A 27,110-nucleotide genomic window follows, 5' to 3' on the forward strand; every position below is an offset into this window, starting at 1 on the left:
TTTCTTATTTCTGCTGTCAAATAAGCAAGAAAAGTTACTGACAGTGGCAAGTTTTACAGCTAAACATGAGAAGTGTTGGACTCTTTCTCTTACGTCCGTCCTGTCTACCGTTCTGTTGGTATAGTTTCTATACCTGTCATTTTATGTTTAATCTGAATTGTAACAAAAGTGCTTAAAACTAAAAGATCTATATTTATTTTCATTTTAAGTCAAATGCTATTGACCATTCAAGTATTTTTAATTTCTAAGTTTATAAATTTTGTTTGAATAAAAGCTTAATTTTTTGATGAAATATTGTAAAATAATGGTAATGTTCAGTCGTGGTAGTTGTAGTAATTTTATATGAAACCTTTTATTTACAAATGCTGAAAAATTCAATGTGAAGTCAGTATCAAGGTATAGTTTTATGCACTATAAATTTCATAAATGTTTAGTATTGAAGTTCTTTGTTAATTTCCATATTTTAAAGCATGAAAGATAATTCTTATCAATTGTTTGTGTACTGTAGAAAACTATTTGTGAAGTTGCTTGTAGAAAACTTAGGCTTACTAAAATGAAAAGCAATTAACTAGATTCGGTATTCATTATATTATTAGAAAGCAAATTTCAGAAATTTTAAAGATTGTTTTTCTCTGCTAGATTAACGGAAAACAAAGGTTAAATATGGTTTCAGTGGCTTTATTTAATTACAAGTATATAATTACCATAAAAATGCGTTGAAGAAATAAAATTTTTATTTAAGATTATTTCTTTTAAAAAATAGTTTTCAGAGGGCAAAAAATCTTTTTTTCTCCTTACAAGATGTTATTATTATTATTATCTGGTCAATATGAAAGACAATTTTGTTAGTTTGATTAATTTCTGATTTCTGTCAAACAATTGTCTGAGAATATGAAAGAGAAATTAAAGGATCTTTTCTGTTCGCAGGATCTCGCATCTTTGCTATTCTTACAGCTAAACTGATACTACGTACCCAGTTCTCTCTTTTCTAGATTCTTATCTGTAAAAGGAGCTTCTGACATTAACAATATCATACAGAGAGCAAAGATGGCAAGAAAATGGCGAGTGATGAAGTTTTTTTTTTTTTTTTTTATCTTAAGTATTACTGTGTCCAAATTGATCGTCCTTCTAATTCTTACACTTTTACAAATTCTGATCTCCAAGAAACATTTACTGGGATTGGAGAGCAGGGAAGACAACAATGTCAGAGATAAAATTTTATCACTCTTAAAATGCATGCTGAGCGTTTTTTTCATCCCTGCTCTCCACCGATTCTAGTCCCTGTGGAAGAGAATCTTTAGGGGATAACTTCTAAGAAAAGCAACTTATAGCATAGAATAGATACACTTTGAGTCTTGTATCTTTCTCATGAGCAAGCTGAACATTACTGATAATCTTATCTATTCTATATTTTAAAATGAAGGATGAAACGCAGCTGTGCAAGGCAAAGGAAAAGTTAAGATTTGACATTTTTACCACTGTCATATCTACGCTGATTATCATTAAAATTCTATTTTTCCTAGATTCTGCTCTCTTTCATACAGTATCGCTGAAAATTATCGTGTGATAGAAATGGATAAATAGAAGTGTTAAAGAAAAATATTGCATCTTCGTAATTTTTTCTGTCTATGCTGATCATCTTCATCATTCTAATTTTTCCAGACTTCTCCTTTAGCAAAGTCATATCGATGAGCGTCATGCGATTAAAAAGACAGGGAAATGGCTGAGAAGGAAGTCTCCTCGCATCCTTATCATTCTCGTGTCCAGGCTGAGCATGGATCGAGATCTGGACGGAGAACTGATAAGGGCACGTGGAAGACGACTGCGACTCTTCATCAAACCTTCCTCTCCAAGTACAAGGAAACAAGGTAGACATTCACGTGTATAAACAAACAAATGAAGGCACACCTCATCACGGAATTCAGGTGGTTCTTCAGAGAAGATGTAGCTTTTGCTCCACAGCCCTATATTCCAAAAAAGTATGTGTTTTTTAATTATTCATAATCAAAATATTCGCTTGAGATGAAACACGTATTGCTTCTTATAATTAAATTCAATTTACTGACGTTGCAAATATTCTTATTTAAATTAAATTAAAGTAACATTGTAAGGTTTTATTTTATCCGATTAACTTTGTTTGTATCTTTATAATTTTCTTTTCATTTCTCTCGCTTCGCCTCAACTGTATTTGGAAGATAAACATTAGTAAAATATTTAATTAGAAGAAGGAGTCATGAAATTAATAGATGTAATTCTTCTTGGGTTAACAACAGTTTTCCTTTAATATTGCTGCCGGTAAGAGGAGAAAACCTTGTGGCTTTTTTACTTTGACGGTAAGTAAAATTTAAGTCTCTATTAGTTAGGATGAAGTTCAAGACAATGGACTAAAAATATTTCATCTGCATTTTAAATGTAAATTTTATTTCACTTGTAGTGATGGTTTCTGAGTGTAGAAGAAATTTAGACAGTAATCTGCTGACTTTAAATTCTAAACATTACGGAAATCGTCATACATATCCAAACGTTACCAAAACAAATAACTTTCATAACATTTACTGTAGTGGGTTCTAGTTCGGGATTAACTAATCACTGCCATCTAACGCTTTAGCAAGGTTGTGATTACTGAAGCCATTGTTCTAAGCATATTAATATGTTAAAACTCGTAACTTAAATTATAAGCTATAATCTAACTGAACAAATTAAGTTTAATCTGGAACTTTTTTAAATCCGACTGATTAAAAATAAATAAATTGAATTTAAAATAGTTTTAGTCACATTTAAAAGTTAAATTTTGGTTAATTTTCCAAATTTTTACAAACAACTTTTCTACGTATTTCAAACATCAGGTGATTACTATGCATTTTTATTTATATATTGATCGTTTAAAACATTAGAATTCCAATTTTATCATCGTTTTCTAAATATCTAGATATTTTCCTGAATTCATTACTTTATTTTTAACAAAGTTAGACTAAATTTATGTCCTATTAACAAGATAGGAATATTGAGTGTAGCAAATTTTTTTCAATTTATTTTTCTGAAAATACAATCAAGTTTTCGCTTCCATTTATAATTTCTTAAATGTATTTTAATTATACCTTTGCTCTAGTTTATTCTTTTGAATGTTTATTACAAACTAAATAAATACTAAATAAAGAATTACTGGGCAGGTTATAGCCTAGCTATTAAATTAAAAATCGTTTTCTTTTAATAGCAACATAGTATGAAATTATATCTTTTCCCTTTATATAAAAAATATTCTTATGATTAATGGTAATAATTCTTATAATTAATGATTAACAATATCTTCAAAATTTAAGGGGGCCCACCAGCGGCCGAGCGGTAAAGTCACTGAACACTGGTAGTTCGGTCCGAGGTTCGAATCCCGCGAACGGGCCGGCTGCATGGGCGTTTTCGTGGCTTTCCCCATGAGCAACGTGTATACGAGCCTGTTTCCCCTAGAAAGTCCTTCACGAAAGCATCCCTCCCCTTAGGCAGACAGCCCTCGAGGCTTTGCCATAATCACACACACACACTCAAAATTTAAATAGTTGTATTTTGTTGTTTGGAAGTAAGTTGTATTTCCTTTATATGATTTGTGATATGTGAAATTTGTGAATCGATTAAATATGTATTTGGTGAAAAAGGAATGTAATTTTTTTAAATTTAAATAATCATATTTCAAGTTTATGAAAAGTGTGATAATATATTTTAAATAAATCTTACAAGTTGTTACGCAGTATTTTATGATAAAATTTATACAATGTGATACATCTATGTATGATTTTAAATGGCATTTCCCAGACTTAGTTACGTCCTTAATATATTTCGTGCACCTGTGAAGGTTCTATATTTCATTTAAAAACAGTATGATCTATATTTCATTATGTTCTATATTTATAGTATGTTATAGTATGTTCTATATTTCATTTAAAAACAGTTTATTTCACGATCCTTTTTTCTCACCACGGTATTCTTTGTATTTATTCAGTATTTATGATCTCTTTTTAAAATATTTGAATAACTATTTTTCATACATTTCTTTTATGATCATAAGTTAAAACTGTTTCATAACTTTCGTTGTTTTTTATACCTGTTTCCTATTACCCTGACAAATATAAAGACATCTTCAAGAAAAAAAAAGTTGTTTTTTAAAGGTAGGTAGTTTCTAATTATATCAAGCACCCGATTATTAAAACCGCAGAAGTTCTTCAACTAATATTTGAAAAAGACGTTACACAGATTCTTAATGCTATAAGGAATAACATTAAAAGTTTAACGTTAACTAATCGTTAGAAAAATTGAATAGATATATAAAATAAAAAAACTTTTTCAATGAAGGAGTAAAAGCTTAAACTGACATTAAAAAGTTTGAAAATATATGTAGAGAAAATGTCGTTGAGGCTAATCTCACTTATCTAACATAGTCAGAATAAGCCTACGAATTTTATCGTGTCTAAAAAGTGAATTATTACGTCTGTCGTTGGCATGAGCCTTGAGCATCCTATAGTTCAGAGTACAGCTTTGTCCAGGTACCCCCCAATTTTTAAGGAAAGCATCTGGAGGCCGGAGTCCAAGGATCTTCCACCCTTCTTTCCCAACCACTAAGCCATTCGATAGGACTTTTGACACACGGTATATTTTAAGTGTTCCTCTGTGCGGTGAAGACACTGTACATATACAAACAATCGGTACTATCTTCGGAATTCGAACCCTACGGTACGATAGCAAGCGTCAGTAGCCACTATAGCGTCTGTGCTGCAAATAACGTATGGATGAAGAAACTCAACAACCAATAAATTCAAACAAAAGGTACACGATCCTTTTTTCTCACCACGGTATTCTTTGTGCAAGATTTAACAGGAGCCTGTAAATGGACTAAAAACTGGAATGAAATTGAAGCTGAAATAACAATGATGACCAAGATGAAGCATTAAGAATGTGAAGATAAGTTTCTAACTATATTATGTAAATTAACAAACTGAGTTGGAATTTAACTTTGCACAGCAACTACCACTTTTACTTGGAAAACGGGAAAATGACTCGCAAAAGAGAATGTTAAGGACATTTTCTGCGTAAAAGCTTAATCCAGATAAATTTCCTTATTTTAATTAAATCCTGTCTCAAGTGATACACAGTGTGTGGTTCACTTAAAACTTATGAAATGTTTACTATTTACTATTTCTATAAGTTAATTATATGTTCATTTTTGAATTATCCGTCGTTTGCTGTAATCCATAAATAATGATTAGTAAAAGATATGAGAGCATTTTATAATTTAAATCAAGAAGTATTTATTTTTAATTTGTCCAATCCAATTCTAAAAGTTCCGGAACTGTAAAGTGGTTTTGAAAAAATTAATTTAATCACGCTTTCATCAGTTCTGTGGGCTTTCAATCCATTACGAAGTTGAAAATTGCCCGTTGCATAGTCTTATATTTAAACATTATTGCATATATCATCACCATAATTTTAATTGAAGCAAGGGAAAAGTAAAAGTGTCAAAATTTTCATACGGTTTAAAGTAAAAATTTCAAAATTCATATGTCAGAAGCACAATGGTTGGTCATTTTACACAGAAGTAGTATTTATATAAGTTTGTAAAATGTTTTGATATTCTAATCGGCCATTCAAAAAAATTCACAGTTTCATGAAATCTTAATTTTAAAAATCACAGTTTTATGAAATCTTAATTTTAAAAAATCACAGTTTTATGAAACCTTAATTTAAAAAAATTACCTTGGAAACGTGTAAGCAAATTTTCCTAAATTAAAAAATATATAAACACGTATACTTATAAATTAATTCTTCTATCATGACTAATTATGTATTTGTATAAAACTGTATAAAAAAGCATTTCATGTATAGTTCCGTGGAATTAATACGAAGAATTTTCTGAAATGCAAATGCAAGCAAACCACCTTTTCCTTTAAATGGGAAAAGCTTATAATTATGTTTTACCGTAACTTTGGTTCTAGAGCGAATTTTCACGTGAGGCTTTTTTAATACATCTAAGAAATCGAATTTCAGTGTTAAGTATAATTTCGATTATTTTGATTATCAAAAAGTACCTGCCCTTTTAAATCATTTATTTCTGCGTCCCTATACAGAAAGAAGATTCAAGGAGTTAACAAATTTAAGAAACAGAGTTTAAATCAGCTTTTTGTATAATCAAAATAATTTTAAGGAGATGTTTTGGTTTTTTAGTCACAGACTCCTTAATTAATACATCTCCGTCACAGTAAAACCACCAAACCCCAATCGAATTCCGCATCCATTAATACTAATAGTACAATTTTCGTTTTACCCACAAAGCCTTCAATAAATGCATCTTCATCACAATAAAGCTAACCAATGATTCAATTTCAAATCTAGCAACTGTACATAGATCCCGCATGCGAATGCTAGTCAGTTTCTGTTAGAAAGTCCACAACGGAGGCACTCTTTCTCTTAGGCAGGCAGCTCTCGTGTACTTCACATTAAACTTTTAAAAGTTGAATTCAGATCCAGGTTTATTTCTAATTACTCGTTTGCTTATCCCACCTTCTAATGTATTAGTTTAAAGGAATAAATCATTAAATGAGGAGAAAAAAATCTGACATATGATTGTTATGATATTCTTAATTGGGAACACTGGTTATGTCTGATTAAACTCACTATGCGGATAATAAAAATGCAATATTTTGAAAAGATTAAATAACAAGAAAAGTAGTGAAAAACTATGAATGATTTATTTTTAAATGATGTTCTCATTAATGTCCTCTTCTTCAGTGATGCCATCAGTTTCATCCAGAGGAACAAACAAATTACCTCATCATAAATAGCAGATACATCGGAATCATCAAGTGTCGTCAAGTATTTTACAGCGGGCCCTGCAGCTTTAAAATATGTGTTCGAATGATGACGACTGATCAACTAAAAACATTCAACATCTTTCAGCATAAAATCCGAGAAGCAGTTGCCCTAGATTAATGATAGAAACAAAATTTTTCTTCTTCAAAAGTAGAAGATTTCCCTTTCTACGAAAGAAAAGTATTTCTCTTTTCGTATAACACTTGTAAGATATTTTCTCCCATCTTCCGGCACACCTTCATAGTGTAACGGTTAGGATGGTGGACGCGTACTTGCGAGGTACAAGTTCGAGTCCCGGCGAGGACATTGCTCATTTTTCTCTTCTCCAGCATCAAAAACATCCTAATGACTCTATAGTGGCGCTCGAACTGCAAGGTGGTGGATGATGATTCTTCCCCACCGTCGCTCATTAAAAGGGGAAGTACATAAAATATTTTCTTCCTTCTTCCAGCCTTCATGCCTTCGTGGTATAACGATTAGCACACTCGACACGTATTCGAGAGGAAGCTGGAATATTTTAGGATTTACTTATGTAAAAATATGAAAAATGAATACACAGTTTAATTAGTATAATCTCTGTATTGCTTCATAGTGTTGCGTGCATACGGGTTCGTAATAAATTGAATGCACACAGGTCCGATGATAAATTGATAAAATTTACTTTATAAAAAGAAACACTTCAGATTTTTGGAACTTTCTACAAAAATAGCCGTACAGCTCTTCACAGTATCAGACTATAATTAGTAGTTACACTTCAAGCTACTAAGAACGTTAAGCACAACGCAATGCAAAGGACATCTAAAGAGTGAAGTTAACCCGGAGATATCTCACAAGTAAATGTTCTCTCCTTTGACACAGGTTTCCCAGAAAACCATATACTTTCTGAAAGCTTATGTCACAACTAGAAAAACTGTGAAATCTTAGGAGCAGAGATACAAGCGTTTAGGGGCTATAGGGCCCACAAAGTATCAGAAAAGTGTTGGAAACATAACACCAAAAGTCGCTAAAATGCTCGTTTCACGTATTTATATGAAATAATATGGTAAGAAGGTGGAGATCTCACTATAAAGGAAGAAACAACTCGTTGAAAAGAAACATGCGTTGGGATGTTGAAAATGTGACTTGTTATTAACTTCAAACATAATCTATTACAACAGACAATCAGTGTGCAATTCATCAAATGAACAGTGAGACAGGTAGAAAGGCGGTTCACAATGGGCACATTCTACAAAAGCGATAGCCTCACACTTTGGACACTCATTATTTGTCAACGAATCGAAGCAGTAATCCATTGGCGCAGTCCACATTCTAGGCTCGTCGTCCAAGTATCTGCCCTTATAAAAAGCATACTTAATTAAGTTCTTAAAACGCGGAGCTCTGAATTGATATAATGAAAAGGACTGCAGGGCCAGAAAACCATCGCGATGCCAAATGCGCTCCTGTATTTCGATAATGATTGTGCCCGTTACGTAACGAACAAAAGATTTGTAGTGTCTGAAAAAAATGAATATCCAAAGGCTGGATCTTTCCCGTAAATCCTTCGGGTACCACGTCTTTTTGTAGGACTTTACGATCAGGTACTTCGGAAGCAGACAATGCATGAGCATGCAAGAATTAGAGATGCCATTACGGAAATATCTATATCTATACACACTTCAATGGCACCTTGTGGGTTCTATAGCTCTTAAACGCTTTTCCCTCTGCCCCTAAGACTTCACAGTTTTTCTACTTATTATATAAGCTTTCAGAAAATGTGTGAGTTTCCGAGAAACCGGTATCAAAAGAGAAAAGGTTTACTTGTCAGTATTCCAAACTCATGCTGAACTAACAAGTGACAGCATATACTCTTTCCAGTCTTATATAGCTTTCACCACGCCCCTGAGATATTTCTAATACTTTCTGCTTCTCGAAATAACTGGAAGGTTTATGAAGGCCGAATACGGTTACAGTTACACAGAACATCAATTACAGTTATTCTGTTACAACACCTATTGCAGTTACACAGAACATCAATTACAGTTATTCTGTTACAACACCTATTGCAGTTACACAGAGACCGAACCAAAAGGTCGCCCAGTTTCGTGCCTTTTTGCGATTTTTGGCCAATTTGAAGACAAAAATTAGTCGCAAATGCCGTTGCCAGCTTGACGATATTTAGCCAAATTAGTGACATAACTATTTACTTAATGTTAAATAGACTTACCCTTGTATTCTTACTTTCCCAGCAAAGCAGCATCTATCTAGATTTTGATGTTACATTATACAGAAACGTACAACAATTTTACATATAATTGCACTAAAATCATCTATCGATACACAAAATTCGCAACAATATAAACCCTCTTCATAAAATCTATACAAAATAAGATAACATTATTAAATTTTGAACAAAAACTTTTTTAATGCTACGTTTGCAACTTCATGGTTTACACAACATCGTCAAAATTCGGGTTTGTGCGGACGTTGAAGATAGAGTCAATTTTTTCCAGGTGCGTATCAGTACTTCGCGTCTTTATCTTGAATTTCACGAACTTAATCCTTGAAAAGAGTTGCTCGCTTTTATAGGCTCTTCGAAATAACGTCATATTTTTCTGGGCAAAAACTATCAGCTTTGGAAACTTTTCATGAGGAAGGTAGTTTTTATAAAAGTTAATTAGTGTAATATCCTTGATTTTTGTTTTCAGAAGAAAGTTCTTTTATATTTTCATTAATTCCATTTGCATAGAAAGTGGCGATAGTTCGATATCAACTTCAAATGGAGACTAAAAAATTCGCAAGTTTGCTTCTTGAATTTTAAAATCTCTGAACCTTGTGTTGAGTTCTTGACTCAAAGATTTCAATCTTCCCAAATGATTCGCCATAAAAATCATTTGTGTGGTCTGCAAGTGTGAAAACCTACTAAGTATTGTCTTCAGTTTATAAGGTATTTCTCCCACCTTCATAGCATGCCTTCGTGGTGTAGCTCGACGCGTATTCAAGAGGTCCGTGGTTCGAGTCCTTGCGAGGGCATTGCTCATTTTTCATCTCTTCTGCTTCGAAATTACCTGATTTCCCTACAGTGACACCCGAACTAAAAGGATGGTGGATGATTATTCTCCGACCCCCAGGATTTGGCGAATGGGTCCCCTAATCCCCAGTCATTGTTTAAAAGAGAAAATATATAAGATATTTCTCCCGCCTTCTTAACATGCCTTCGTGGTGTAGTGGTCAGCACGCTCGATGCGCATTCGAGGAAAAATTAGAAGATTTTCCTTAAATTATTATTGAAGACATGTATCGGATCTTGACTAGATATCCGTACCATTATCTTTAGAAAACGCAAGCTACAGATCATTCCAACGCATAAGAAATGTAAAAAAAAAATAAAATCAGAAATTCATCGTTTATATTCGGTGATCATATTAAGTGAGAGAATCAATTCTGAAGAAAATGCTATTATAAATTACACTATTCCCCAAATAAAAGTGAAAGCTAATAAAATTTCTTTGCATTTCGAATATTCTTTTCATCAGTAGAAATATTGTATGAAAAGATAAATGGAAACAGGTTAATTAAATATACATATATATATATATAAAGGCTGCTATTTTTTGAAAAAATATATAAAATTTTTGAAACGTAGAAAAATAATGTTAAACAATGTTAACATTGTAACAATGTCGAATGTCAAACAGCTTGGTATCAAATTTGCATTGGATTGCCATAATTTATTTTAGTAACGTTGATTGTGATGTTAAAGTGCATAAAAAAATTTTAAAGTGCATTTTTCATATTCATTATACAGAAGGTTAATTTCGTATGGTATATTCAAATCTCACAGAAATGCAAAATTGCTTCGCATTTAAGAATTATATAAATAAAAAATCGGGTGGCCTATAGTATGACATGTGTGTCGAACGGATTATATGTACTTTCGAATCATCGAAAATGTACAAAAAACAATTTCAGTTTTATTATTATTATTATTATTATTATTATTATATATATAAAGTTGTTTTATAGGACATTTTGAGTTAAATAAATTCAAAAAAGTAAAACTTCTCAATATTGAACTCTCATAGAACCATGAGTTTTGTCTTTTAAATGGATGCGTCCAATATTTACAGGGATCAGTTTTAAATTTTAGAAAACATTTTATCCATAATTTTTAATTTTATGAATATTTAGAGCTATTTAATATAATTAAAAATGATTTTTGATCCGTAGGTAATGCATATTACAACAAATACTAATGATTAATATTCATAATATATTTCAAGTATTTAATAAATTTCATCCTGAATGTACATACTGTTTTAAGTATATTAACATACTTGTAAATTACAATGTATAGTTTTTGAAATCCTTGCTGTATGTAGTCATAATGAATATAAAATAACTACAAATTAAAAGATCTTGAAGAGAAAATTTAATTTAAAGCATATTTCGGATTCATTTAAAGAATCAGGTAAGTGTATTTTTCTTTTCTGCCTATTCACGCAAACGCCTGTGCTCTACAGAAACTATTAATTGAAGAAAGATTTAATCATTCACTGTCGGCTAAATTTAGAAAACATTATTGAAGATTTTCATAATGTTTGTTGCTTCACTAAAAATATTTTTTTTTTTTTTTTTTTTTTTTTTTTTTTTTTTTTTTACATTTTACTTCAATTTTATAAAACTCATTGTTACTAATTCTTGAAATGAAAGTTTTAATACACGTGAAATCTGGTTCATTTTCTTTACTAACCATTTGCCCAGCCAGCCACTTAACGGTTATTATAAAATACCTGATGTGAAAACTACGTGACTTTCTTGTACGGCCTATTAAATTTTAAAACTTTTTGCTGCATTTTATTTAAACTTTTTTCTCGAATTTGATTAGAGATACATTTCTCATTCAATTAATTCAATTCTCACTTTGCAGCAAGACAAAAATACGTAAAAACTCCATCTTCATTAAAATTTTTAAAATACAGAAAAACATAAAGCACCCAAAACGATACCGACTACAGACAGTTAACCTTGAGAATTAAAATTAGAGTTTCTACGCAAAAACAAGCAATTCATCCAGCGGGCAGAAAGACAGATTTTTCAGTGCTCAAACAGAAAAAAATTTACTTTTGATCCCTCTTGGCAAAAAGACACTTATATTGGTGCTGAAACTGACTTAATTGACTATTCTACCGAGAGTTTCAAATGTAAATAAATGTTGGCCTCGTCAGATTAACTACTAGATTGGTTGGGCATTTATTAACTTATCTTTTATTTAAGAAATTGGTACATAAGATGGTTAAGAGCACTTTCCCAAAAAACTTATATACGGGGTTTAAATCCATTGATAACGGTGACTGCTCATATATGCTCTCATATACTTCCGATAATTTGATTCTCCTTCTTTTGGAATTTATGTCACACTGTTCTTTAATGTCCAAACCATAACATTACGGCATCTCATTTAGCTGAAAGTAAATACCTAGAATACTCTGTTTTTAAGGAGTACTCTGTTTTTAAGGCAAGTAACTATAATATCGTCAAAGAGTTACGTTTTTTACAATCAGTATATTGTAATTCTCTAAACTCGCTTATGAGATCCTTCAAAATAAAGTAACATACCTTTCCATAGCATATACAAGATATAAATTAAAAAGTAACATGTCGAATAGCGGTTATTGATGATGCTAATGCAACAAGAATCAGCGGCAGTTTTCATAAATCTGCCAGTCTATTTTCAAAGGTTTTATTTTTGTGAAAATTACCCCTGATTCTTGTTGCCTTAGCATTTCAAGTAACATATTCAACTTTTCAAAAGCAAACGTAGTTTTAAATTACAATCTCATAAATCTGTTCAGATTAACTGCATGAAGTTTAGTAAATTAAATACATAAATTAAACAAATTCAATAATACCTTTGGATTGAAAAAGATGCTAAAATTCCTGCAAGAAAATGAAACCCGTTCGCAGCAAGATAGAGGAGCCATTACTAGATCTGAGTTTGTCATGTTTATCATCCATTTGCTGTAGGTCCAATCTCTATAAGAGGAAACACCGCAGCAGTGGAATGACTTATGGAGCCTATCTATGAAATAGGTTATCGTCTGATCCAGCCCATACCTCTGCTTCACTTCTTCCAGCAGCGTTTTGTTGAAGGCACCTATCTTAACAGCCGTGCTGAAAGAATAGGAAACTGCTCCTGCAATTGTCTCCAGTAGCAAGGCCAGGCACAGACCATGCATCAACTGAAACATGAAAAATGGGTTTCATGAGTTCAATTATAAATAATATGCCACGATGCTAGTAATTTGTGTGTAATTATTGTATACAAAATATTTTGAGTTCATTGCATACAGATCTCTTCAAGTATTTATTTCTAAAATAAATTTCTACTAGCATATATACTGCATCTACATGTTTGAGCACTAAGTTCGTACAAAATCAAAAATTGAAAAAAAAAAAAAAAGCATTCTTACTGCATAGCCGTAGCCGTCAATATACGATACTTGTAAATCTGCATAACGTTTGGTGCATTCATGCAATAGCTTGATTCCTTAGCAGAATCATCTTCTGGAATACTATTTAAATTATTAATTACAGCTTTTTAAATCTTTTAAAATTTTGCTCCTATAATTTCGTGAGGCAAAATTTCTCTTTAGGAGAAAAAGTAATCTGCAGATGCCAAATGCGATGAATAAATAGCATAGTTGAGAATTATATGTATATATATATATATATATATATATATATATTTGGCTAAAAAATGCTTTACAAGAACAGAATTTAGTTATGGCATATTGACATAAAGTAGGAACCAGTTATTCGAATGAACCTTTTAAAGCCTAACGTGTTAGAATTCTCTTCAGAAGTCTAAGTCTTTGTAAAATATGGAGTTAAACGTCTGTCCCCTGACAACAAATTCACTGTGAATTATTTATTTTTAATCAATAAATGTTCCCAGGTTGATGTTCACTCGATATTTCTGAAACCGAAGTTTCTGTGGCTATGGTGGACCTTTTGCAACCCAAAGCAGATGATTCATTTTTTATTCATTTTTTATCTCTGGATCCTAAATAAACAGCAAGATCACTTTCTTATCACAGTTTATTTTTTTTTTTTTAAAAATCAGTTTTTTTTTTTTTTTTTTTTTTTTTTTCCTCTGCTTTACAGCAAACTTATATTCTTTGCCCGCCTTTTCAATACATAATTGGAGTTTTCCACTAGATCAAAGGAAGCAGTTAACTGCATAAAAAATTCTATCTATAAGTAGATATATTGTAGAGAAAGCAAGTTGAGATATCATAGTAATAAAATTTGTTAATCATCATTTTGTAGGTTTGATCTAATTTTTTTTAAATATTAGCCCACATACTTTGTCGACGCACTATGCATGGCTCAATGTTTAGAGCTTGTAATGATCGCCTGAATAAGCTGATTTCAGAGGAAATAAAAAAGTTATCTTCAGTAACTGTAAAGCATTGTATAACAAAAAACGTAAACTTCTAGAGCGATTACAACCATAATCTGTCTTTGGTAAGCAGAAATCGCTCTCGTCAACAAAATCATCGATGGTAAATATTTCTGGAACGAAATTTTTAGCTAATCCAAAGCAGGCTTTGAATTTCAGACGTCCAAGAAGAAAAGCATTTGGAACAGCTTGTTTAGGAGTTTAAAGCTAATTTAAGAGTCGGGGGTAGATTTTAGAAAATATGCGGAACTCGTACATAAAATTCAGTTTGATTCCAAGAGCAAATGAGTTTCTTTTCTGTAAGGTAATGGCGAAAGATAATATAGAAAATGTCACTGATTGATTGGAATCACTGCAGTCTTCGCGTTATTTCCAAAAGATGTCTAGTTTAATTTTCTAACTACTTAAGTTACTTTTTACACTTTATGCTAACTGAATTTCTTCTAGAGTGCTTTTTAAATTTCATTTAATTCTGCAAATATTGTTAAATTGCAAACTGCAGTAACTCTGGTTTAGTAACGTTGTTTGCACAGTAAAGATAATATACGTGTAAAAACAAATATTTATAGAACTCGCACAAACTTTTCATTTAGACTTTTTTGTGTTTATATTTGCAATAACACACTCTAATGTTTTCAGACATTATAAATAAGTATATTATTATTATGAATATTGGAACTAAATTATTAGATAGAAGTGGCTCATCGACATAGATACTTTGAACTAAAGTCTCTATCAGCTAGACAGAACAGAAGCAGTAAGCAAATAACTATCAATATTTAATAAACAGTAATATGGTAAACAAACTACAGATGATCATGGCTGTGTGTAAGCACAATGAAAAATAAGCAACATAAAGCAAAGTTATATTATTACTAATTCTTTACTCATCAAAGGGGTGACCCTAAGCCTAACTGCATGATTTTGAATCTCACCAATAAAATACACGTTATATATAAATTTTGGTCTTTTCACTAAGTCCAGGGTGAGCATTTCGATTCTACGGAAATGACTTGATGCGCGGTTAGCAACCGCTCCAATATTTGCTAATCTGAAGTACAAATCTCCTGAAGAATCTATTTCTTTTGGATTTTCTACATTTGCAAAGCCCCATGACCATCTCGCAGTGCATTTTAGTATCAACTGATCTTCTGTTAATAATTTATCTTAAACATTTTGATTTAAAATTCCACTTATTATTCTACCTCTTATTAAACTAACCCCAGATGTTATAGTAGTTACTAAATTTCTATAAACCCGTTAAAAAATCGTCAAAGGATTTATTTACCTGTATTTTGGGAGAACAATATATGCCTGCCAGCACTTTCACTTGCTTTCGATACACAGAAATTTTCAACAGCTTCAATTATTTTGTAAATATTTTTTTAAATGTTCTTCACTTGAATGAAAAGTACTAAACTTCTCAAGTACTTCTTGACCAATAATATGCAAAAAAATATACTTATTTTAATTTCTGGCAAGTTAGTAGTACCACCGGAAGCTAACGTGTAAAACTGGAATTTTTGTTTCCTCTTCTTCCAGTCTTCGTTTATATTTCCTTCAAAACACAAATAATTTGGTGGCTTTAATTTCCTCCATATTTAAACCAAGACTTTAATTTAAATACCAAATTTTAATTCTTTAATTTAAAGACTTTTAATTAATTTAAATAGTTTAAATATGCATATTTTTCGCCAATTTGAATGAAAATACAGTGGTTCTCATTTGTTTTCGGATACTTGTGTATTTCAGTTATGGCAAATATCTCTTAATAAATACTAAAAAAATAGCATTATCAAATTTTGAATCTTATTAAATTTACAGCAGTATCTTTTTCAAAAATCTGATGCGTACACCACATGACTTCCTTGTACGGAATATTAAATTATACGCATTTTTTCTTGCATTTCATTTAAACTTATTCGATTGAATTAAACCTACTTCGCCGACAGCGCATAAACCACAATAGAATAAATGCATTCTCTAAAATTCACTTTGTTTATCATAGCGACACTCTGGCGCTAGGTTTACTTAAAAGTATTATGTTTCGTTCATATTATAACTCAGAATGCACAAAATTTATATCATTTAAAGAATTATCTAATCGTTGCCACATGTTCTATTCAAATACTATAATAAAGCTAGAACTATGTATAAAAGAAATTAAGCAAACAAAAAAAAAAGAAACAGTTTTTCACAGACGATTGAGTATTTCTCATTCAATTAATTCAGTTTTCACTTCGCGACAAGGCAAAAATACATAAATACTCAAAATATCTGTATTAAAAATTACGAAGTAAATCTTAAACGCTTATTTCCTCGAAAAATTTCCAGAAAGGATTAAGCATGATTTAAATAATAAACGAAGGCGTTATCTTTGTTGTTGCGAAGCTACGTTTCTCTAGATTGGCAACAAATCCGCTACTCAGCTGTTTCAAATGTAAACAAGAGCATCAAATTAGGCTTAGCAGCACTTAAGCAATTTTAAAATTGTTGATAATTCTAAAAATATTGCATACAGATTTACTAAAGGCATAAAACCCTTAACCGGAAGATAAAAACAACATAATTCAATCATTTTTAAAGCAAAAAATGTACAATTTACAAACATATAAGAGTAAAGAACCTGAGATCACTGAGCCGGGTAACAGAGTGCATATATTTATAAATATATTTATATACGTTTGGCGCGGGCGATTGAAACCAAAATACGAGGTGCACATCTACATGTTATAGTAGTCTTATATACAAAATTTCAACGTTCTGAGGCTACTCGTTTTTGAGTTATGCAACGTTCGTACGCACGTACGTACATACGTTCGTACAGACGCCACGAAAAATTCTCTTCAGAATTAATTTTAAAGCAATTTTATAATTTTTTTGAAGGAAAAGAGTATTTTACTCTGTCCTTACGTACAGATATCACGCAAAAACATCGTTAAATTGCATTCGAAAGCGGTCAAAGTGGAAATTTTCGTTGAAATATGCTGCCTGAAGCTTTTCGCGATTACAATACTTCCTTTTTACTTCGTACAAGGAAGTAATAAAAAGAAGTGAGTTTCGGAGTGCTTTCTCGACTCTGAGAAAGACCGCGTTTGGCATCAAGGTCACATTTACAAGCTTATAAAAGTTCGCTTATCTCCAAATGTTATGAAAATAGCTTTATGTTATTTAAAAAGAAGGGCTTTTCAAGTTCTTATAGGTGATACACTTTCCACTACAAAAGTCACCAAGCCTGGAGTCCTGAAAAGTTCCGTATTAGGTCTCTGTGTTTAACATCTATATTAATGACATTCCGGAACAATTAATACAAAAGCTCTTAATTATGAGATAACAGTGCTCTGCTTTTCAAATCTATAATGCTGCAAAACACCATACTAAATTTAAAACTTTTTGTTAATATTATTTCTCATTAATTGTCAGTTTGGAAAATTAATTTATATGCAACCAAATGCAATGTTCTTATTTTTTGAAGATATTATAAGACTTGATTGATGAAGTTAAGAATTGCCATTCATGGAACAGTTTTTCCAATAATTCAGTCATATAAATATTTATTTGATGGAAAGCTTACATTTATAGACCAAGTAATTTATGCTCTTAATAATTCCAATGCAACCTTTATGGCTCTTTATTGTTTTATCAGAAGAGAATCCAATCTGCACCTTCGGTGTCAAGCGAACCCTTTACCCAACTCTCATGCGACCAAGCCCAACCGTGGTCTTAGCACTCCTAGTTTAATCTGGGTTCTATTCAAGGTGAATGACTGCCTCTATTGGCTGTTTTCGTATATATCCATATGAACGTGGGTACAAGATACTTTCCCTTGAAAATCATCCAAGAAGGCCTACCACTTCTTATCCCTTGCTTGCTTTGCCGCAATCAAATAACCCAAATCAAACTTCATTCAGTAACTTCCCACTTATACAATTCCTGCTTGGGTAATTGCCCCAAAACTTATATGGGAAAAACTGAGTTTATATAGAATACAGTCCCATATATCATGGTCGATGCTCCTTGGTGTGAAAGAAATTCTGCTATTCACCGGACATTGACGTACTAAACATTCGTGATTGTATTTTGATGTTTTCGCACCATTGCTTTAATAATATGTCTCTGCTGCGAAATCGCTGCATTTGCTAATTAGGATCCTACCATTTACTGTATTAAAACACCAAGAATGATGCACTAGAGTAATGTCAGATGATAGTTATCCTTGTATTGATAGTTGGCTGTTTCCCAGACTGTCATTTTATTTACAGTTTAAAAAAGGGATAGGATCTTGTTTCCTTTATTTTTAGACCTTGTTTTTAAGTTTCATTCAGTGAATTAACTACACTCACTCGGCGTTCAACTTTCCATTCCCTGCCTACGGGCCGTGAGTCTTGCTCTTCAGTTTTAACATTAAGAATGGCCTCCGGCATTACTTTCAAATATATGAATTAAATCGCTTAGAGTATTATAAGGTCACGAAATCTTAGTTCATTATAAGCGCCAGAAAGATAAAAGATCCCATTTAAGATTTCATTTCCAGAACTTTTTTTGCTCCTGAAGAAGGAGGACCTGTGTCTGATTGCCCTAAAAATTGAAAGAGTTTCATTGAAAATCCATCCAAACTAAGGTTGCTGTTTTGCATAATTTTTTATTTTACATTGGCGTGTTTCTCTTCCACTTTAAGCTCCCATATTGTGGGTTATGACAATTCATTAACAAGAGAGATTTTATACGGTCTTTCTAGAGCAAAAAGTCTAATTAGTAAAATATTCATTGCTTTAATTTAAAAATCAAACGCAAAATTTCACATTCCCTTAAGGGCAAAATTCTTGAATATTTTATAATAGTTATCTGTTCTTGAAGTCAATTATTACGATTATATGCAATATTATTTCACCAAATACCGAAAAGTTAATTGCTAAAAGCAACAACTTTTGCAATTTCTTCCTAAATATCATCATTACCAGATTATTATTTATCACAGTACTTTTGACAGATATCGAAAGTGACATAAATCAATAAAATCTCCACGATTACCTTCGGAGGGTATCTCCGCAAATTTCACGTTGAATGGCACTATAATTTCACTTTACTTTACTTTTCTTGGATAACTAATTGCAGTATAATAACTATAATGTATAACCCCTGTAATCTTATTTTATGAAATGTTTTTTCTCTGTAAAGACCACATAAGAAGTTAAATTTTAAGCATTATTATCAATGATACCGGGAAATTTTGGATAACTAATTGCAGTATAATAACTATAATGTATAACCCCTGTAGTCTTATTTTACTAAATGGAACTTTTTTCTCTGTAAAGACCACATAAGAAGTTAAATTTTAAGCATTATTATCAATGATTCAGGGAAATATTGTAAATATTCATACCAATAAAAACACAAAAATACCAATAAATGTAAATATTCTAAATTTTGCATTGAAGCATACGGTTACAGTTACATATAGAGATCAACTAGAGTTATACAGGAAGGGGCTTAAAATATGGCCAAATAGTTGCCAAGTTTGGTGACCTTTCAGATTCAATGATTCAGGAAATATGACCAAATAGTTGCCAAGTTTGGTGACTTTTTGTGGTTTTAGGCCAAATTTGGCGATAAAATTTGTCACCAAAATTATCGCCATTTTGGCGATATCTCGCCAATTTCGCGAGATAGCCGTTTACCTCAGTGTTGAATGGACTTACCCCTGTAATCTTATTTTTCCGGGAAAGCTTCGCCTTTCTAGTTACCTTTCATATTACATTACATAAAATTCGTAGTAATACGTAAAATACAAAATGCGAAAGATAATCACTTACAAAATTTTGACAAGCTATCTTTAAATTTCTAATTAAAAATTTTTAAAAAATTAATTTAAAAAAAAAAACTTTCTCTTTGAGTCACTTATTTGCAGTCGTCTGCATTTCAAAAACTCTTAACCAGAACACAAACAAATAAACTATCCAGAACTCAAACAAACAATACTTCAGCTATAAATAATGAGCTATAAATATTTCAGTTTCCTTGTGTGCATTCTCTTTTGCCGTTTGCTCTGTCTTGAATAACCCACATCTCTTAGCTTATTCTTATTATTTTATTGTTCTAAAATGTGGCTTCGTATGCAAAACTGCAGGTATGTGAAAAAAGCATTGTGTCTCTACATTTGCTTTATACAATAGTAAAATTATGTTGAATTCGGCCATTTCTATCTGCTCAACCATGTCGTAAACATGTCCATGTTACATCTACACTATCATTGCCAGTCCATTACAGCAATCACTTGTTAAGTTATCTCGTCATGATTAAAAAGTGAATTAGTCTCTTCCCTAATCAAGTTCTCATCTAATATCAAGCTATCTACAATGAAATAAATCATCGCGTGTGTATGCAGATGGAGGATAAAATAAAGCGAACACCTGTGAAAAACTATGATGTATTTGACACCTGCAGTACAGCCGCGCCACCTGCAACAGAAATCTGCCACCTAGTCAGCGTGAAAAGGAAGGTATCAGTCTCTTCACAGCAGTCACTTGCGTTGCATGCTTCGATCGAACTGTCTGTAAGAAGTTGAAATATCAGACCTTTCCAAAGAGGAATGATACTTGGAGCGCGTTTAAGTGAAGCATCGGTTACGGAAACAGCAAACCTTGTGGGGTGTGCAAGGAGTACGGTATCAGCCGTTACGACAGCGTACACGAAAGAGGGTAAGACGACGTCTTCAAAGCACAACAGTGGCCGAAAGTCAAAGCTGGCTGATAGGGATAGACGGGTGTTGAAGCGCATAGTAGCCCGAAAGCACAAGCAATTGTTATCCGAGATAACATCTGAAATGAACAGTCATCTCCAGGACCCCATTTCAACAAAAACTGTCAAAAGAGAACTTCATGCTGCAAACATTTATGGCAAAGTGACAATGCGTAAACCCTTGGTGACAGCAACTAATGCTTTCAAACGACGCCAGTGGTGCAGAGATCACAAAGGCTGGCCCCCACAGCAGTGGAAACAGGTAATATGGTCAGATGAATCGTCATTCACCCCATTTCAGATGAGCGGACGCGTTTATGTCTGGAAAACAGCCAAAGAAGCATTTCATCCTGACTGCCTCTTGCCGACTGTGAAGCATGGGAGTGGCGCCATTATGGTATGGGGTGCGATATCTTGGCGCGGTCTTGGGCCATTTGTTATTTTGCATAGGAGGATCACATCCAATCACTATCTAAGCATTCCAGGGGATTATGTTCATCCTTTTGTCCAGACTGTATTCCCTGGAGAGCGACCGCTTTTTCAAGACGACAACACTCCTATTCACACTGCTAAGTGTATTCAAGAATGGTTCGAGAGCCTGACGATGCAGTTGAATATCTCGCTTGGTCCCCTCAGTCTCCGGGCTTGAATATTATTGAAGATTTATGTGCATATTTGGAAGCCAAACTTCGTTCCCGATTTCCACCTCCATCTGGACTTTCGGAATTAGAGACCTCTCTGCAGGAGGAATGGCTTAATATTCTTTTAAATATTGTCCATGACCATTATGCATATATCCCACGTCGCATTCAATCTGTACTTCAGTCAAAGGGTGGTCCAACCCCTTATTAATAAATATTTTCCATTATTTCACAGATATTCCTATTATTTTGTCCTCCATCTGTATGTATATATACGTTTGGTTCTGTCCATCGCAATAATAAAGGGAGACACGTGCATAACTAGATGTTATAGCAGTCCAATATGCAAAATCTGAACGTACAATGGCTAATCGTTTTTGAGTTATGAGAGATACATACGTACGTATGTACGTAAAGCCGTCGTGAAAAAAAACCCTTTTGAGTACATTTTAGGTCCATTTTACGATTTGTTTTGGAAAAATGAGTCCTCTGCGCCTAAACACAGACATCACGCAGGGGCAAAAAAATCATTCAAAGGATTCGGAAGCGGTCGAAATAGATTGAACGCACACAAAACCAATGAGCGCTTGATAAAATCTATTTTTACCAAAAGAAACAATTGGCAATTCTGGAACTTTCCACAAATTTACTCATATAGCTCTTCTCAGATCAATAGTTACACTCTAAACTACTAAAAAAACGTTAAAAACAACGAAATGCAAAGCGCATCTAATAGGCGAAGCTCTCAAGGATATTTCAATACATCGAAGTCGCTCTGAACTAACAACTCAGAAACTGATGCTCTATTCGTTCTTATGTAGTTTTCCTCTGTCTGCCTAAAAATCTCTAGTACCTTCCAGTTCTCGAAATTACCGGAAGGCATATGAGAGCCGGATACGGTTACAGTTACATATAGGGATCAATTACATTTATTCACTCGCAATACCCATTGCAATTATAAAGAGACTGGACCAAAATTTTGCCAAACGGTCGTTTAGTTTGTCAGCTTTTGGCGATATCTCGCCAAATTTAGAAACAAATATTAGTCATTAAAACAGCTGCCAGCTTGGCGATATCTCGCCAAATTAGCAAGATAGCCATTTACTCAAAGTTAAATAGACTTGCCCCCTGTAATGATATTTTTCCTTCAGATCATCGTGTCTTTCAAGCATTTGATGTTACATTAGATAAAAGATACAACAATTTCACGTATAGTTTCACTAATATTAATTACATACATACAAAATTCGTAACATTATTTTACAGTCATATCTCGATTGATCGGGAGCAAATTAACTAGACCCTGCTTTAAAAAAAAGGCTTATTTATAGCGGAACGACTGAAAAAATTACAATCACGAATCATCACCGTAAATGGGATCACAGCAGTAATATCAGATATCACAGCAGTGATATCTATTACGGAATTATTCACAACAGTAGTTTAATTGTTCGTGATCCGTAATATACAAACATTGTACGATAAAAAGCAAAAGGGTCTAACTAGCCGTTTTGTTTTAAATATTTTCTTTAATGCCATTTATAATTTCGTTTCTTCGTAACTAATTGCGTTTTTTCTTCCGTTACAGCGTATTCTTTTTGTTTTAGATACCAATTTAACTTACTTAACCATATAAACGTTTTCTCCAGATTACACTGTGAATAATATTTTTCTGTTGATTACAAGTTATTTCTCTTTCCATTTTCTTAATTGCTCTTGGAAGAATTGTAATACTTCGTCACTGTTGTTTTGTTACGTGAATAACTATATTTCAACTTACATCTGGCGGTTTTAACAGAGCCGACAGGAAACGATTGCTAAATTACCTTTCAACTGTCTTCCTGTGATTCAAACAGATTTATAACCCCATGAACCTCCATTTTATTTAGGCCTGGAGGAATAAAGCTGCATTCTCACGTCAGGTGGCCTTCCACTACTTGTGGGTTCTGACTCCCGAGTTGACGGATCAGAGATGAAATATGGATTTCTCCATAAATCAGATGCACTTCCTATCAAGCAAAAGTCGACTGACTCAGCCAGGCGGGATTAGACGGACGCATCAATCAGCAAGTCCGTTCGCCAAGAAATAAATATTAATCGTCTGCAAGGGAAATAAAAAGAAGCTTCTACTGGTAAAGAACTTACTCGGATAAAAACCAAAACAAAAGGGCAGAAGGTGATCAAGGAAAGAGAAAGCGAAAGCGAGTCTAATCCCCAAATCGCCTTAATATAAGCCGGTCGAACATCGGATCCGAAGTGAAGAATTTTATATTTCTAAGCGGTTAATCCAATATTTTTTTAAGATTTTAACGTTTTGTGAAGGAAAGAAAAGGAAAAGTTCAAAAGGGGATTCAAAAATGGCATTAATAAAAGGTGAAGGATAATTACAACACTGCGTGTCTCGTTGAACTTCATATTTAGTGGGAGTGACATGTTTTTAAAGTACATGTTTTGCTTATGGTAATGAAACATGGCTTCCACTGTCAAATAGCTTTAAAAATTAATTTATGCATTTATTCTCCCTTTTATTCTTTCCGCATACCATTTTAAGTATTAAATTTCTGCACCGTTTATTTTTCTAGTTCTTAACAAAGCGTGAAATTCTCTCTCCGTTAAAATATTTAACTGTCTGCTTCAATGACTAACTAACTGCTAACTATTCAACGGTTATTTTTAACAGAAGTTTAAAAATGGGTTCTGTCCAAAAACTGTATATTTCTGTGGCTAATTCCATTTCGTAAGGTGTATAATTAAAATAAGAAATTATACTCGCTTTTACGGAAGACTTTCATTAGTGCCGTTTTTATCCGTTAACGAGAACATCTGGATTCCTACTGAAATTCTGCTTTTAATATCCTTCACTTTCCTTGATTTTTCACGACCAGACTGAACTATTTCCCTGACCACCAAAAATGAGCTAGTTATTAAAAAAGATATAAGTAACTGAATAATTTTAGACATTTATTTAAAATGTGATAAAATGACTAATTTATCTTACTTGTTACTGTAAATCAAATAAAAGAAAGGATGGTGCATATTATATCTACTAGTATTAAACAGCAGAAAGGCTTGAAGTAACTACATGAAAGATGATGAATGACTGTCGCAACTTTAGCAGTTTGAAATAATAGAATGCACATAGATTCCTTGGATGCATTTTTCGGGGCAATGCAGGAAGGCTTCTATGATGCATCTCAACGCTTCGTATGAAAGTATATAGTATTTCAAGGCTGACAGCAGACTTCATTTCTGCTGTCAGCCTTGAAATACTATATGCTTTCATACGAGGTCTCGTATGAAATCGTCTGCAAACGATTTGCAAATATTCGCCCTTTCAGATTACTGTAGCTAGTGGAAGTAATTCGGAGCTGTAAAATTAAGTGGAATGATTAAGGAAAATTCCGAAACCGAGAAATCAGACGATTTAGAAATGCCTGTCGAAGTATACCCATGCAAAGGCGCACCCTGTATGGCCTATTTGACTCAAACTGTATCAACCAGCTCTCTCGCGTGCAATATTGCATTCAGGAAATTCTGCAGAATTTCACAGTAGAGGTCGGCATTCATAATTATTACACGTCCAGCAGTATTCATCCTAAAAAAGGAACCAAGAATTCCACTCAGTTTCGCAACAAACAAAAACACTTTGGCTTGTCTGTACATTTACAAGTAAAGTGTCCGAGATTTTGCTTATTCTCCTAACCAGAGATAAAATGTTTGCTTCATCTGACATCAGTAGGTATTAGAGAAAAGGAAGTTCTTGATTATCACTGCAAGAATGTTAACGCAGATGGTGCGCCTGCTGTCGATATTTTTATCTTCTGTAACCAGCATTATTGCAATGATGAAACTTCAAATCTTCGAGCAAGCAGCCCAATGTGCTTCGCATCAGATTTAAAATTCGGGAATAATACCATGCTGAGTAGCACGGTTTCTATTCAATTTTTGCGTGAGCACGCTTCAGTTTCTTGGCAGTTGATCATTTCGAACTGTATATTGACGGATCAAAACGATGGTTTTATATTGTCTATCTCATATCAAAATGACGTGCCTCACTGGAACAGACGCAAGGCGATCTTTGTTGTTTGACCTCAATGTACTTGCTGAGCTCTTTGTAACAAAGCCTAAAGTTCATTTTCTTACTGTTAATAATTTCCTCCATTAATTCCTAATAAAGCTTATTTTGCAATTTTTAATCAATTTTTCCTTCATTACGCATGTGTGTGCACGCTTTAATTTAAAATTAATTCTTAATTTTTAAATATATTTTAGAGTTTGATTAAAGCTAAGCAAGTTTTGAAAAACATTATGTTATAGGAGCAGCATCTTTAGATCTGATTCAACAAATTCCTCCTAGGAACAAGTTCCACTTAGCAACTAAGCCAGTCAGAACTGAAGAAAAGGAAAACAGGAGCTTAATATCGTAGAGATCCTACTCCTTAATGAGTTGCTATTAATGAGTTGTTTAGCAGGTTTCTCTCAACGATGTGAGCTCCATATGTTGCCGACAATGATAACGGCTTAAGAATTAAAAGAAATGCTTACAGTCATGATAGCAACCTTGATCAGAATTCCTGCGGTCCAGATGGAAGTTATACCAGTTACGAGGAGCATGGATCCGCTGAATAGCAACAAACGATCTGGAAGACGGTACTTGATAGCTTCTCCATCAAGTGTAAACGGTTCGAAACTTTTCGAACATAACCATCCTCCAGTAACCTGCACAAAAAGAAAATTAAAAAACAATACATTTTATGTAATTAAGTAAATAAATAAACGGATGGAATGATTTTTAACTTTTAATTTTATATGTTATAAGGTATTTCTCCCACTTTCCTAGCGTCTTTCGTGGTGTAGTGGTTCCGCACGCTGGGCCGGTATTCCAGAGGTCCACGGTTCGATTCCCGGCGAAGGCGTTTGCTATTTTTCATCTTTTCTGCCCCTAAAAAAAATCCTAATGACTCTACAAGTGGCGGCCGAACTAAAAGGGTTGTGGATGATGATTCTCCGCACCCATGATTTGGCGACTAGGTGCCCTAAAACCCTAGTCGCCCTTTAAAAAGGGGAGTATATATGGTATTTCTCCCATTTCCCTAGCATGCTGCGCCGGTATTCCAGAGGTCCGTGGTTCGATTCCGGGCGAAGGCGGTTGCTAATTTTTCATCTTGCCTGCTTCCAATTAATCTAATGACTCTACAATGTAAGCTATTCACAGAATTTTCGATGATTTATCAGCAAGTAAATTAATAAACTTAATACTAATCCGTTTTCCCCTTATACGAACTGAAACATCTGAAATACAGATATTGTTGATTCCACTTAGCTGCTTTTGTATGCCAGAAATAAAAATTTAAAATTACTTCCAATTCATATGGCATAAAATCTTTAGCACTATATTTTTGCTGGTAGCAAATATACTTTAACTTCCAATATAACTT

The 27,110-nt window shown here is 33.0% G+C and overlaps 1 protein-coding gene across 1 annotated transcript in view; it reads right to left on the bottom strand.

The window, feature by feature from the left end:
* Nucleotides 1–1,695: 1,695 nt before the first annotated feature.
* Nucleotides 1,696–27,110, bottom strand: part of LOC118183248 (CD151 antigen-like) — a 31,278-nt gene continuing 5,863 nt past the window's right edge. Inside the window, exons 3-7 of the mRNA XM_085810261.1 lie at nucleotides 26,218–26,391; nucleotides 12,741–13,070; nucleotides 6,811–6,915; nucleotides 5,740–5,764; nucleotides 1,696–1,964 (exon numbers count right to left, since the gene is read on the bottom strand). Of these exons, the coding sequence (XP_085666387.1) occupies nucleotides 1,696–1,964; nucleotides 5,740–5,764; nucleotides 6,811–6,915; nucleotides 12,741–13,070; nucleotides 26,218–26,391 (903 nt within the window). The remainder of the gene's footprint in view (nucleotides 1,965–5,739; nucleotides 5,765–6,810; nucleotides 6,916–12,740; nucleotides 13,071–26,217; nucleotides 26,392–27,110) is intronic.

This window comes from Stegodyphus dumicola, chromosome 2, assembly GCF_044657685.1.
Source record: "Stegodyphus dumicola isolate Sdum_Otavi_A_Nest chromosome 2, ASM4465768v1".
NCBI lineage: Eukaryota > Metazoa > Arthropoda > Arachnida > Araneae > Eresidae > Stegodyphus > Stegodyphus dumicola.